General features: G+C 38.1%; 1 protein-coding gene across 1 annotated transcript in view; it reads left to right on the forward strand.

Moving 5' to 3' along the window:
* LOC104783521 (pentatricopeptide repeat-containing protein At2g03880, mitochondrial-like) overlaps window positions 10,957-15,052 on the forward strand; it is an 8,631-nt gene continuing 4,535 nt past the window's right edge. The window contains exons 1-2 of the mRNA XM_010508666.2: window positions 10,957-11,224; window positions 11,371-12,479. Of these exons, the coding sequence (XP_010506968.1) occupies window positions 11,744-12,479 (736 nt within the window). The 5' untranslated portion in view covers window positions 10,957-11,224; window positions 11,371-11,743. The remainder of the gene's footprint in view (window positions 11,225-11,370; window positions 12,480-15,052) is intronic.

The following is a 15,052-nucleotide window of genomic DNA, read 5'->3' on the forward strand; positions in this document are numbered from 1 at the left end:
CTCTCCTACTTGTAAACTCCCGATCTCCCAGGTTTGAACCTCCTGGATGCGCATTTGTGGAATGCCATCCTAAATGTTTGACCATATATATTAAAGGTTATTACTAATTTCCGAATAACAGGCTTTGGCCTATTGGTTACTCTCTCACTTGTAAATTCACGATGTCGCAAGTTCGAACCTCCTGGATGCGCATTTGTGGAATTCCATCCTGATTTTTGGTAATCCCTTCCTGAATGCCATCCTGATTTTTTTGTAATCCCTTCGTAAATGCCATAATTGATATGTCACCATATATATTAAAGTTTCTAACGTATTCCCGAATAACAGGCTTTGGCCTACTGGTTACTCTCCCACTTGTAAATTCACGATGTTGCAGGTTTGAAGCAAATGTAAACAATACAGCTCCAAACGGCAACGTTTATGTCAAAGGCCCAGAAGAATTCAGGTCCAGCTCAAGCCCATCAGCTTCTGAGTCCAACTCACGTCAACGGTTACCTGCAACAAAAGACAAAGAAAAAATAGAGAGAGTCAGAGGATTAGCAGATGTTGCAGGCGACAAGAACAGAGAATCAGCAGAAGCTGCAGGTCCGAAAGTGACATTACAAAATAGGTTTGAGCTTCTGGGATCGTGTGATACCGATGACACTATGAAACAAAACACACCAGCTGGACAAGAATAGAAGCATCTAGACTCTAGGGTTAAAACATTGTATCACTATAAAAGCACAATGTATTTGTAAGAGAAACTTAAGGTTGAAGAAATAAGAAAACAAAAGATATTTCTATTTCTCTATCTTCTTTCATGGTATCAGAGCCATGGATAGAACCATGGACCTTTACTCTACTCCTTCATTACACATCTCCAATTGTGTCACTTTAAAGCTCACTGAGCAAAACTACATTATCTGGAAATCTCAGTTTGAATATTTTCTCAAAACTCAAGATCTACTTGGATTTGTTGATGGCGCTGTCAAATCACCGGATAATAAGATACCTATCCGCAACAAAGACGGTAAGGTTGAAGAAGTTCTCAATCCAGACTTTGAGAATTGGTCAAGATCTGACCAAGTTGTTAAGGCGTGGCTGCTTGGGTCAATGACCGAGAATGTTCTTCGTCTAGTCGTTGGCTCTGCAACAGCAAAAGAGGTATGGGATACTCTGGTTTCTCACTTTAATCGCACCTCCTCCTCTAGGCTGTTTGAACTGCAACGTCGTCTGCAAAACTCTGAAAAATTAGACAAGAACATATATGACTATCTTAGGAGTATTAAAGATATCCGTGATCAGTTAGCTTCTAATTGTGATCCTGTTAGTGAAAAGATGAAGATTTTTGCTGCTTTAAGAGGTTTGAGTCGTGATTATGAGCCAATAATCACTGTTATTGAATACTCAATGGATCGAAGTCCTCAATCAACATATGAAAACGTGATCTCTCACGTAACTGGTTATGAGGATCGACTTCAAGGCTACTCAACCTCTCCTGATGTCTCTCCACATCTCGCCTTCCACACCATGAGGCCATCAAACGTCTCAGGCAGAGGACGTGGCAATAGAGGTAGAGGACGTGGCAACGGCTACTCGACCAGAGGGCGTGGCTTCCATCAACAGTTCTCAGGCTCGCCTCAGTTCTCAGTTTCTTCTCAGTTTCCAAGCTCTTCTCATGGCTCTACTAAAACTGAGTTACCAGTCTGTCAGATTTGCAGCAAACGAGGACACAATGCTCTGGACTGTTGGTACTGTTTTGATGAAGAGTATCATAAGCCAGAGGTTGCAGCTGCCGCTTTCTCTGCTCTTCATATCACCGATGTAACTGATGATGGTGCTTGGTATCCAGATTCCGGTGCAACAGCTCATATTACCCATAACACTCAACGCTTGCAGAAAGCTCAGCCTTACACTAGAAACGATACAGTCATGGCAGGTGATGGTAACTTTCTTCCCATTACTCACATTGGTTCAGCAAATCTACCTTCCACTTCAGGTAATCTCCCTTTAAAAGATGTATTGATTTGTCCTGCAATAGTGAAATCTCTGCTTTCAGTTTCAAAGTTGACTAAGGATTATCCTTGTGCAATCACATTTGATTCTGATGATGTTCTTATTAACGACAAGCAAACAAGCCAACTCCTGACAAAGGGAAAGGAAAGTGATGGTCTTTACAAATTGGAGGATGGAAAGTTTAAGACGTTCTACTCTACCAGACAAATCAAAACCTCTGATGAATTTTGGCATCAAAGATTGGGACATCCTAATGCTCAAGTCCTCCAGCTTCTTTCTGCAAACAAGGCAATTCAAATCAATAAAAGTACCAGCAACATGTGTGAATCGTGTCGGCTAGGGAAGAGTTCGAAATTGCCATTTGTTTCTTCTGATTTTCATGCTTCTAGATCCTTAGAGAGAGTTCATTGTGATCTCTGGGGTCCTTCTCTTGTCTCTTCCATTCAGGGATTCAGGTTCTAAGTAGTCTTTATTGACAACTTTTCAAGATATTGCTGGTTTTATCCTCTTAAGAGAAAGTCAGATTTTTGCTCTATATTCATCAAGTATCAGCTCCTTGTTGAAAATCTTCTTCAAAACAAAATTGGAATCTTTCAGTCTGATGGTGGAGGTGAATTCATAAGTCAAAGATTCTTGAATCACTTTCAAGAGTCTGGTATACAACACTATATTTCATGTCCACACACACCACAACAAAATGGGTTGGCAGAAAGAAAACATAGACAACTTACAGAAATGGGTCTCACTCTTATGTTTCAAAGCAAGACACCTCAAAGCTATTGGGTGGAGGCATTCTTCACTGCTAATTTTCTCTGCAATCTCTTACCGACTACCTCTCTTGATGGTGATCGTAGTCCATTTGAAGTTCTGCACGGCAAAGCTCCAGACTACTCAGCTCTCCGCACCTTTGGATGTGCTTGTTACCCAACACTTCGATCATATGCTTTAAATAAGTTCGATCCCCGGTCTCTCAAGTGTATTTTTCTGGGTTACACAGAAAAATACAAGGGATATTGTTGCTATCATCCTCCTATTGGTCGTGTATATTTGAGTCGACATGTCATATTTGATGAAGCATCGTTCCCTTTTGCAGACACATATGCTTCTCTGCAACATTTTGTTCCCACACCTCTGTACACCGCATGGATCAAAGGCTCCTGCAATGGTTATCAATCTTTTCAGGTTGCTGACCACATCTCTTCTCGTGAACCTCAATCACTTGCAGATTCTGCACCTATTCTCTCAGTTCCAGCTCAAGTACCAGTGGACTCTGCACCTGTCTTACTCGATCCTACACCAACCTCATCAACCTCGGTGGTTTGTGTTGATTCTTGTACTGCTAATGATTATTCACCTGAATGTTCAGCTGATCGTGATGAGGAATGTACTGAGTGTACGACAAGCTTAGATCTTGTTCCTATAGGCAACAGCGTTCTCTCATCACCACCTCAGCTGACTACATTCGGTGCTACAAATCAACCTGAAACATCAAATGCAGAGCTCCAACTGGCATCTACTCACCCGATGATTACAAGATTAAAATCAGGCATTAGTAAGCCAAATCAGAGATATGCTCTTCTCTCTCACAAAGTGTCTTATCCAATGCCTACAACGGTCACCGAGGTTTTAAAGGACGAACGTTGGACTGCTGCTATGGGTGAAGAAATGGGTAATTGTAAAGCAACCAGAAATTTCTCACTTGTTCCTCCTCCACCAGATATGAATGTGCTCAGCTCAAAATGGGTTTTTCGAGTTAAGCTTCATGCTGATGGATCTCTAGACAAATACAAAGCTAGACTCGTCGCTCAAGGTTTTAACCAAGAAGAAGGCATTGACTACCTTGAAACGTACAGTTTGATTGTTCGCACTCCTACCGTTCGAGCTGTTCTTCATATTGCTACTCTTCTCAATTGGGAACTCAAACAAATGGATGTCCACAATGCTTTTCTCCATGGGGATCTTACAGAAAATGTTTACATGAAGCAACCTGCAGGTTTTGTAGATGAAGAGCATCCTGAGTATGTATGGTTACTGCACAAATCACTCTATGGACTTAAGCAAGCTCCAAGAGCCTGGTTTGATAAGTTCAGCAATTTTTTGCTTGAATTTGGCTTCTTTTGCAGCATCCCTGATCCTTCTCTCTTTAATTCTGCTAAAAATGGTGATGTTATCTTCCTGTTGCTTTATGTTGATGACATGGTGATTACAGGCAATTCCTCCAGTCTTCTCAATAATCTTCTTGAAGAGCTCAACAAACGTTTTCGAATGAAGGATCTGGGTCAACTGCATTATTTTTTGGGGATTCAGGCTCACTTTCACCCTGGTGGTTTGTTTCTTTCTCAGCAAAAAAATGCTGAAGACCTTCTTACTGTTGCAGCCATGTCTAATTGCTCTGCAGTTGCTACACCCCTACCGCAACAGCTCAACAAAGCTCCAAACCAAGATAGACTCTTTGAGAATCCTAATTATTTCAGAAGTCTTTCTGGCAAACTGCAATATCTGACTCTTACAAGACCAGATATTCAATTCTCTGTCAACTATGTGTGTCAGAAGATGCATGCTCCTACAGTTTCTGATTTTCAACTTCTCAAACGTATACTTCACTACATCAAAGGCACTACTACAATGGGGATCTCGTTTAACAACACCACGAACTGCAAATCCAAGCTTTCATTCTCGTACTAAGCATTTTGCTACTCACTACCATTACGTTCGTGAGCAAGTTGCCTTTGGCAACCTCATCGTCAATCACATCTCCGCTGATTACCAAATTGCGGATGTTTTCACTAAATCGCTGCCGCAGGGTCCTTTTGAGGAATTACGATTCAAACCTTGTGTAGTTGTTCCACCTACTCCAAGTTTACGGGGGAGTGTAAACAATACAGCTCCAAACGGCAACGTTTCTGTCAAAGGCCCAGAAGAATTCAGGTCCAGCTCAAGCCCATCAGCTTCTGAGTCCAACTCACGTCAACGGTTACCTGCAACAAAAGACAAAGACAAAGCAGAGAGAGTCAGAGGATTAGCAGATGTTGCAGGCGACAAGAACAGAGAATCAGCAGAAGCTGCAGGTCCGAAAGTGACATTACAAAATAGGTTTGAGCTTCTGGGATCATGTGATACCGATGACACTATGAAACAAAACACACCAGCTGGACAAGAGTAGAAGCATCTAGACTCTAGGGTTAAAACATTGTATCACTATAAAAGCACAATGTATTTGTAAGAGAAACTTAAGGTTGAAGAAATAAGAAAACAAAAGATATTTCTATTTCCCTATCTTTTTTCACCACATGGATGCGCATTTGAGGAATGCCATCCTTATTTTTCCTTTTTTTGAGGAAAGCCATCCTGATTTTCTCTAAACCCTTCCTAAATAACTTTCATTCTTTCCCTAATCTGTACAAATACCATCTAAAATAAGAAAAGTTTCACAAAACACACCATTTACTAAGTATCTTTAAAATTTAAATCATAATCCCAAAACACACAACATATGAAAACAAAAAATCAACCTCTAAACATCTCAATCTTCTTAAGTATGATATAATGATAGATATCAAAGCATAACTTGGCTCTTATATCTTCTGAAACCTCTTCTTGAAGATTACTCATCATCTCTTCTACGCCCATGGAGTGACATTCCACCATTTTAAGAATGAATAATCCACAGTTTGCATCACTCTTAATGTGACGAAAGAACTTTTTAGGGCACAAGACTTTAAATAGAGACAAATCAACTGTTCCTCTATTTCTTTTAGTGCCTAAGAGATAAGGTATCATCTCTGCAATACACACAAATAGTTATCAGAAATATATCATAAGCATAAGATTCACATCATAATCAAATAAGTTCTTACCTGCAATCGGCATAACATGAGTTTTCACCAAGTCACCTTTACTCTCATGAGTTCGACAATCAAAAACAGTAATCTTCCTGGACTTGAAGCTTATTTCCATACCAATGAACTGTTTGTATGTAGAGTTATAGGCAATACCATAAACTCCCCCGAGATCCTGCCACTTCTCAGTAGGAAGACAAACCGAAGGCAACTTCCCACTCACAATATCAGTGACTTCTTTTGGAAACGCATGTTGTGATTTAAAGTTATCCTCCTTGAAACTGAAGTATCCAGCTTTCAATTTTGAAAAGAAGTCTGGCCTCACAAAGGTTGATTTCGGAAGTCTCTTGTTGTGAAATAAATGGGATCCTTGTTTCTTCTCAACTAAAGTAATCCCAAAGCTGCATCAATATGCTACATTAAAAAGAAGAAAAAGACTTTTAGTGTATTAGAAGAAATAGACACGATAATATTTGATAATCTGACATTCAAGATAGGATTCATGAGTCCACCCAACACAAAAGAAACCGAAACAAAATTTGTGAGCAGTACCGTTTCTTGCAATTTATTCTCTGGTCTTCCCAGCAAATGTATCCAATGTGAGGTTAATGGTTCTGTATCCGTTATTATCCTGACATTATCAAAAAACCATTCTCTTATACTTGGATAAAAACTTACTTTTTAAAGTTGACGAGAATTGTTAAAACATCACACTAACCTTGTTCTGATATTTGAGCGCTTCCAAGAGTTCAATTCTTCAATGTCATTGAAAGATGGAGACAGGAAAGGGTTGAACATTGGATGAATAGCAGATGTGGCAGGGTTTCTTGGTGCTTTATATGGAGTAATGGTTGAAAATGATGGAGTTGTGAGCCGATTGCTTCGCATTGGAACATGCTTCTCACCATCACCATCATCTTTTTGCTTCTCACCATCACCATCAACTCTTTGCTTCTTTCTTGGAATAACAATTTTATCTTTCTTATCCATCTTTCTCTTTTTTTCCTGAAATCAAGATGTAACAAAGAAACTTGTTTATGAATGTCTTCTTTGTCTTTTTACAAAAGTCAGCAATGATATGTACAAAACAAACAAGAACGAAATTAAATTGACATACCTCAGGTGAACTAAAACACTTAAGATCGAATGATGGTCCCTCGTCTTGTGGATTCTGTTTGTTTTCTTTTTCATCATCACCATCATTTGGGCTCACTCCTTCTTGTTCATGACCATCATTTACATTCTTACCTTCATCCGCATGATGACTTTGATTGTCATCTTCTTCGTCATCACCTTCCTGAGGAAGGTTCTCTTCATCACCCTACAAGCAAAAAAATGTTTTAGAACCTTTATTAGCTTAAGAAGACTTTCCTATAAAATTAAATCACAGAAAAAGTTGTATAATAAATCTTACATCAACAGCTGAATCGAGCTTATGGGTCATCTCCTCAGTTTGGTTCATCTCCTCAGTGATGGTATTGAGCTTTTCGGTTAACTCCTCCGTTTGGGTTAACTCCTCCGTTTGGTTTTTCCTTGGAGTAAAGAACTGGATATGAATTATTTCATTTGTCAATATAATGTGTTAGAATATTTTTAAAAAGTTTTAAGAATCATTTCATTTACCCCAGCAGTTAAAACTTCTGGATTTGGTTCACTTTCATTCTCTCTATCCAAGAACCGTATTTGTTCTTTTCCAAATAATTCTTCTTTCTTTGATTTGCCCATCAAAACACTGATTCCGTTTTCAAAAATTGCTTGCACTCTTCCTTTGCTCCATTTGTTCTCATACCTAACTTCAACTTCTTGCAGCAATTGTAGCTGAAAAAAACATTAGAAGCTTTTAGTACATTGATTAAGAATATTTTCCCTTTCATTCAAAATACAATTACCAAACCAATTCTTACCTCCTTAGGAATCTGAGTCTCAGAAGTCAGAGCCACATGCACTGTTTTTTGTTCAGTGGTAGACCTGTTAGATGGTCGGATCCCATCACCACACTGCAAATATAAATGTTTTTAGGAAGCTTTTGTGCATAATTAAGAATACTTTCCCTAACATTCAAACTACAAATAAGAAACAAATTCTTACCTCCTTAGGAATCTGAGTCTCAGATGTATATTGTTCAGTGGGAGAATTGTTAGTCGAACGGATCCCATCACCACTTTGCAAGTACAAATCGTTTTTAGGAAGCATTAGTACATAATTAAGACTACTTTCCCTAAAATTTAATTTACAAGTAAGATACCAATTCTTTACCTCTATAGGAATCTGAGAGTCAGGAACCTGAGTCATATGCTACGTATTTTGTTCAGCGCATGGAGAACTGGGGAATGAAGGGTTTGAAATCGGAGAACTGGGAAATGTAGGCATTCCACTATCTTGGTGTAGATCCTACAACACAAAATGAAAACGGATAGAAGTTACATTCATGAAAAAAAATTCTTAAAGAGAAAATTTGTTTTACCTGATCTCTGTATTGGTAGGTTTATATCTTCCCAGACTCTCTTCCATTTTGGATAACCTGCAATTGATATCTTTGAATCCATCTGTAACAATGTTGTACAGCTTGTCTAGTTTCTCCATTAGTGACTCTCCAGAAGAGGATGACTTTACTGTCTCCTTGTTACGGAACTGGAAAGATTTCATAGCAATATCTTCCATCACTGCACCAACATCCAATGCTTTTTTCCCCCAGTCTTCAATTGTCAATTTGCATCCCTTGTTCACTACTTCTGTTAACATACTCAAATCTTGATCAGGAGTGTCTTCCAAGAAGACTGTATCTTCTGCATCATCAGGTATCGATGGTAATATGTGAATAACCTTGAGCTGCACACAAACAATTTCTGTTTAGTTAGACAGTCCTAAATTACTATTAGTCCTTCTTAAAATTAAAGAAAATATAACTTACATGGTTTGATGCTTCAATGTTCTCCACTTGAGCAATCGATGGATTAACTGTATGTGTGTATTTTTCACATAGGTATGATGTTGGTCGCTCAATTACACTCAATGTGCTGAAAGAAGACTTTAACATAGGAACATACTCAAGGATCCACAAGTGCAATGCCAACGGATATCCATGTAAGTAATATTTATTCTTCTTCAGATTTAATTCAACATTCTTCTTTACTGATTTAATCAGAAGATTATATGCATCTTTTCCCCACGGATAATTAGCCAAGACATCCAAATGCTGAGCCCTCTTAAGGTTTTTTGCGGGAAGCCTGTTACCTTTGTACCTCTGAAGGAAGATGCATTCTATAAGGATCAGCATCGCAAGAGAGAACCTTTCATCTGCTTCCTCTGGATCAGTTTCTTGTAGAATATCCAAAAGATCTTCATATGTGTGAACATGTTCAGTGTTAGCCCAGTTATAACGATTCTGCTGTCGATCTTCATCACCTCTCCATTCAGTGCATTTTAATCCAGTGACCATATGGAATTCTCTTATTGAGAATCTCATAGGTTGTCCTCCAAAATGCATCCATAGTTCATTTTTCTTTGATTCCTTTAAACTCCTGCTCAGAAAACAGTGCACCATTTTCCCTGACATCATCAGTCCTCTGTTGATAACCTTCAAATTTGGTCCTAGGAAGGAATTCTTGATCCTCTCATACTCTGCAACCGAGAGGATGCTTTTCACTTTTGTGATGCCATCGTTGTTTGGAAACTGGTTTATCGTCACGTCTGATCTTGGTTCCTCTCCAATGTTGAAGAAGTTTGATTTCTATAGGGAAAGAATCACCCATATCCTGCAACATATAAGAGAAAGAGAAGAAATGCATATTCGTGTCAGGAAATTTATCCTAAATTATGTAGATTCTTTCATGAATGTTAAAAACCTAGCATCGCCATTGTACTCAACAAAACGTGAGAACTATCATCCCCTTTGAACTCGCTCTTGGCCATGACTATCATCCCCAAAATTATCATCCCCATTGTACTCAACAAAACTATCATCCACATTGTAACCCACAATTTAGAATATGTTTTTACTAGAAAATCATAAGAATCTACTAAATTTTTCACCCAAATTGTTTAGGTTTTTGTTTCACACAGAATTGTTTCAAATGTCACAAACAATCATTTCAAATTACACCCAAATCATAGAATTTACTAAAATTTTCACCCAAAATTGTTTAGGTTTTTGTTTCACACACAATCGTTTCAAATATCACTCACAATCATTTCAAATTACACCAAAATCATAAGAATCTACTAAAATATCACACACACACACATAATTGTTTCAAATTTCACAAAATCAAACCGTAAATCACACAATCGAGAACAATACGTTAAAATGGATCTGAAGCTTACTTATAAATGGCAATAAACCGATGATAAAGTGTCGCGTGGTGAAGATTGATTAAATAAGAAGATCCGCGGAGACGAGATTCATAAAAATCACTGACGGCGAGGAAAAACAAGGCTAGATCTCGATCTGTATATAAAGGATTTTTTGGTGGTTAAGGTGATCTCGATCAAGGTATTCTCGAAACGGTGACTCGAAAGAAGGTATTACCGAAACGACGACTCGAAGGAAGGTATTACCGAAACGGCGAGATATGCTGGCGAGATATGCCGGCGACGAGAGTCCGATGATCAGTCTTTTCGTCTCAAGAGAGAGGAGACGCAAACGAGGGTTTGAGAAATGTGAGGGTATTTTCATCATATGTTTTAATTAGAAATGTTAGAAATGGAAATTATTGGGCCTTGTGGTATTTTTGACCCAAAAACAAAAAATGATGGTATCCATGACAATTGCCCAAACTTTAATGGGTAGAGTTGTTTTTGGGAAAATCGGAATGTATAGATGTTGTTAAGATTTTATGGCAATAAATATAACAAATGTTGGTCAATTTAAGAAAATTTAGTATTTGAGTTTCTCTGCAATGTTATTTATAGAATTAAAAATTAAAATTTAAAGAGCATAAACTAAAATGTACTTCAAAAATGTTAATATAGATTCAAACTGTTATTCACAGCTATATCTGCTGCATTAAGTTGTTTTTTTGCTTAATATATGATTATTGCACAGCATAAATGAGTAGTTTACGTCATCTGGATCCATTTGTATCTATTCTACAATTTTCTAGTGGAACCTGCCAATAAATACGAGAATCTCTGTATCTCATTTGATTTTATTATTCTGCGGCATACAAATATCTCCATGATGCAATTGGTAGAAACATAAATTTTGATTAGATAGGTGGGAACTGGAAGAGAGGTTGTTTGATTGCTTAATCGTGTTAGGCTGTGATATGAATGGGATAATATCATTCTCTTAGCTATGTTAAAACTAGGAGTGTGATTGACCCTTCAATTCAGATCACGATGATCCTTTGAAGACTACTGACCAGACAAGACGCCTTGGTTTAATTGTATGACTCCTACCTTCTTTTTTCAGTACTAATAAGTGTAATTCCTATATAATTCTTCTGGTTACATTCTGGCATCTTGTTGCTTGTAATAGTGTTTCATAGTTTAGATTCTGAATCACCGTGGTATGTTTTGTCTGGTTTATTAGGTTTGCCGTGGAACAGCGGTCATGCTTGTCTCACCAACCGATGGCACTGAAGAAATCGCTAACCCATTTGTTCAACCAGAAGCCGTCTAAATACTTTCTCCCCAGACATTATGTCTCCCTATTAGTTTAACTTGGCCATTTAGAGAGAGTATTTTGTATCTGACTATCTGGTGTGATGTTGGAAACATATATGTATCTTTGTTACCAAACTTGAATTTAGTAGCTTTGTCAAATCTCATTTCAGTCTTCTGACATCATCCCACTGTATAAATTCGGTTATCTATACCCAAAATTCCAAAACAAGATTCGAACTAAACCGGAAAATCAAATGTCCAAGTTTGTTTTGAGGCTCCCGGAGTTGTTTGCATAGTTTATGGTGGAGTCAGTAACGGCAAAACTCATACTTTTTGGACCAGTCCTCACTTTACGTTGTTCTTACAGCTCCACCACCGATCAAGCTCTTCTTCTTAACGAATTTACCAGACTCTGTTACCAGAGAGACCTTCCCAGAGCTCTAAAAGTAATGGATTCGTTACAAAGTCATGGTCTTTGGGCAGACTCTGCAACTTATTCTGAGCTTATCAAGTGTTGCTTATCTCATAGATCTGTTCATGAAGGGAATCTCATTTGTCGTCATTTATATTACAATGGTCATCAACCAATGATGTTTCTGGTTAATGTTCTGATCAATATGTATGTAAAGTTCAATCTTTTGAATGATGCTCACCAACTGTTCGACCAAATGCCTGAAAGGAATGTTATTTCTTGGACTACAATGATTTCTGCTTATTCTAAGTGCAAGCTTCATCAAAAGGCTTTAGAGCTTTTGGTTTTGATGTTGAGATATAGTGTGAGGCCTAATGTGTATACTTATTCCTCTTTGTTGAGAGCTTGCAACGGGATGTTTGATGTAAGAATGCTTCATTGTGGGATTATCAAGGAGGGTTTGGAGTCTGATGTTTACGTTAGGAGTGCTTTGATTGATGTGTTTGCTAAACTAGGTGAGCCTGAGGATGCTCTTTCGGTTTTCGATGAAATGGTTACTGGTGATGCCATTGTTTGGAATTCGATTATTGGTGGGTTTGCTCAGAATAGTAAAAGTGATGTATGTAAATGCGGATGAGGCAATAATAAAGTGCAGAAAGTTAAGAACACAAGAGCTTTGTTCACGAGGTTCGGTTTTTTCTACTCCCTGGGACCATGTCCAGATTTCGATTCCACTAGAACAAGAAAGCAAATACAACCTATTCGCAAACGCATAAATCAAGCACAACCCTCTTAATTCACCGCTCCGTTCTATAACATGAAATCTTAAGGATAATTCTCTACCCTTAACTAGACTAACACCAAGCCTAGATTCAAACCAAGATAACCTAACCTTGGGCTAAACTCCCCCTGAGCCTAGNTCCTGAGTCTAGACTTCAGATCTCCAACACTTTGGAGCAACCTTCACAAAAACGCCACACCGACGAACAAATAAGCTTGAACAACACAAGCACCAAACCGCGAAACTAAGCCGCACACAAACACAGAAAGCTCTCTAGGATTTATCTTTATGCCTCAGCTCTCTTGATTTTCTAGGACGTGCCCAACACCTCCTTATATACCTATCAAGACTTCCTAATCAGCATAGGAGAAGATTTCCAAATTTCATAAGAAATAGACTTTTTCCTTTTTGATATTTACCTTTTCCTTGTAAAACTCCAATTTAATCAACCAACGAAATAGTAGTTTTCCTCTTCAATCCATCCTCAAACCGTCCTTCAATATTGCATTCTCAAATCTTCTTGAAACTTCTAACACACACAAAACAACAACAATCCATTATCACGTCTTGAATCACACAGACACTACTTCAGCCATCCAATACATCTTCATTCTCCCGCTTTTTGACTATGCTTGTGAACTCATCAGTCCAAACTCCTAAACAACATTATACCAAACACATCTTCATTCTCCCCCTGAATGAGTCACAAAATGGTCAAACTAACTGAAAAATTCTCCCCGCATTGAAATACGCGGTTGGTAGCCTAGTACACCACCTCCATAGAACTCATCTTTTCTAACCCAAATCTTGTTGCGTCTTAGACCTCCATGATTGACTCATTGAATGAATCTGAAACAATTCCTCTTAATATGTCCTTGAACTCCACAATGATAACATGTAGGACCATGAAACCTTACATCATAAGCATTCTCCATTCGGCTTCTCTCTCTCAACATTCTGAAACATCTTGGCCTAATATGCCCAACAACACCACAATGATGGCAAACAGGTCGAAACACTTGTCTTGGTGCATTCCGAAATTCAGAGATTTTGTACCACATCCTTTCACAAATACAGTCTCTGAAGCAGCCTCTGTAGCAGTCTCCGAAGTAGTCTTTGAAGCAGACTTGACTTTTCCACTTGAAACAAACACCCGTTCCGATTTTGAAACTTTTCCTTCATATCCAAGGCCGCACTTATCTGTCTTGCCAATATTCAGAATATGATCCAACTTTTCTGTACCATTATTAAGCATTCTCAAATTCTTTTGAGTTTCTTCAAGTTTCACTTTAGCTTGTAATGCTTCTTCTCCTTTCTCTGTTGCATGTTTCTCTACTTCAACGATTTTAGCCTCTAACTCGAGCTTCTCCTTAATCAAAACTGAATTATCATCAACTACCTTAAGCCAATGTGCATATAACTTCTCATAACTCTTACCAAGTTCTTCATAACTCATATCCTCTGCATCACTATCACTATCAGATGCAGTTGCAGGTTTTGCTGCAGATTCAGAAGCAGTTGCAGACACTGTTGCAGACGCTGATTCAGAACTATCTTTAAAAGTTGTAAACGCCACAAAATTCTTCAGATCTTCTTCTTCATCTGAATCAGTTTCAGAATCACTAGTAACAACATTCATAGTCTTCTTCTTATGCTTTTATAGATTGGCACAATCAGACCGTACATGACCATATCCTTTGCATTTAAAACATTGGACATTCTTTGATGAAGTCTTCATCTCTTCACCCATTCTACTTTTCTTCTCTTTGCCCTTACGCTTCAGAAATTTAGCAAATTGCCTTGATAACATAGCCATTGAATCTTCACAAGATGATACCTTAAGAGCTACTCCAATGTCAACTTCCTTCTTTATTTCTTCCTTAACTTGATCATCTTTCTTCTTTACTCCTTCAGCTTCATATGCTTTGCTTAATTCAAAAGCCTTAAGAATCCCAACAAACTCATCAAAAGCCATCTCATCTAAATATGAGCTTCTTCAACTACAGAAATTTTTGACTCAAATTTTGCAGGCAATGACCACTTCAGCTTCTTCACAAGCTTTTTGTCTTTGTACTGCTTTCCAAGAGCAAAAGCCTCATTAGAAATATCACATAACTTAGCACTGAACTCAGCCACAGTTTTTTTTTCTTCCATCCTTAGATTCTCAAATTGTGAAGCCAACATATCCAATTTTGTTCTCTTAACACTTGAAGTACCTTCAAACATATTCTCCAATGACTTCCACGCTTTCTGAGCTGATACACATTGAGAAATCAACTTGAAGTGGCTTGAATCAATAGCATTGTAAATCGCAGTCTTGGCTGTAGAATTACAACTTGATAGCTTTTTCTCTGCAGCAGTCCACTTATCTCTTGGCTTAAGACACTCAACTCCTTTATCATCCACAAATTTAGG

This window comes from Camelina sativa, chromosome 4, assembly GCF_000633955.1.
Source record: "Camelina sativa cultivar DH55 chromosome 4, Cs, whole genome shotgun sequence".
Taxonomy (NCBI): domain Eukaryota; kingdom Viridiplantae; phylum Streptophyta; class Magnoliopsida; order Brassicales; family Brassicaceae; genus Camelina; species Camelina sativa.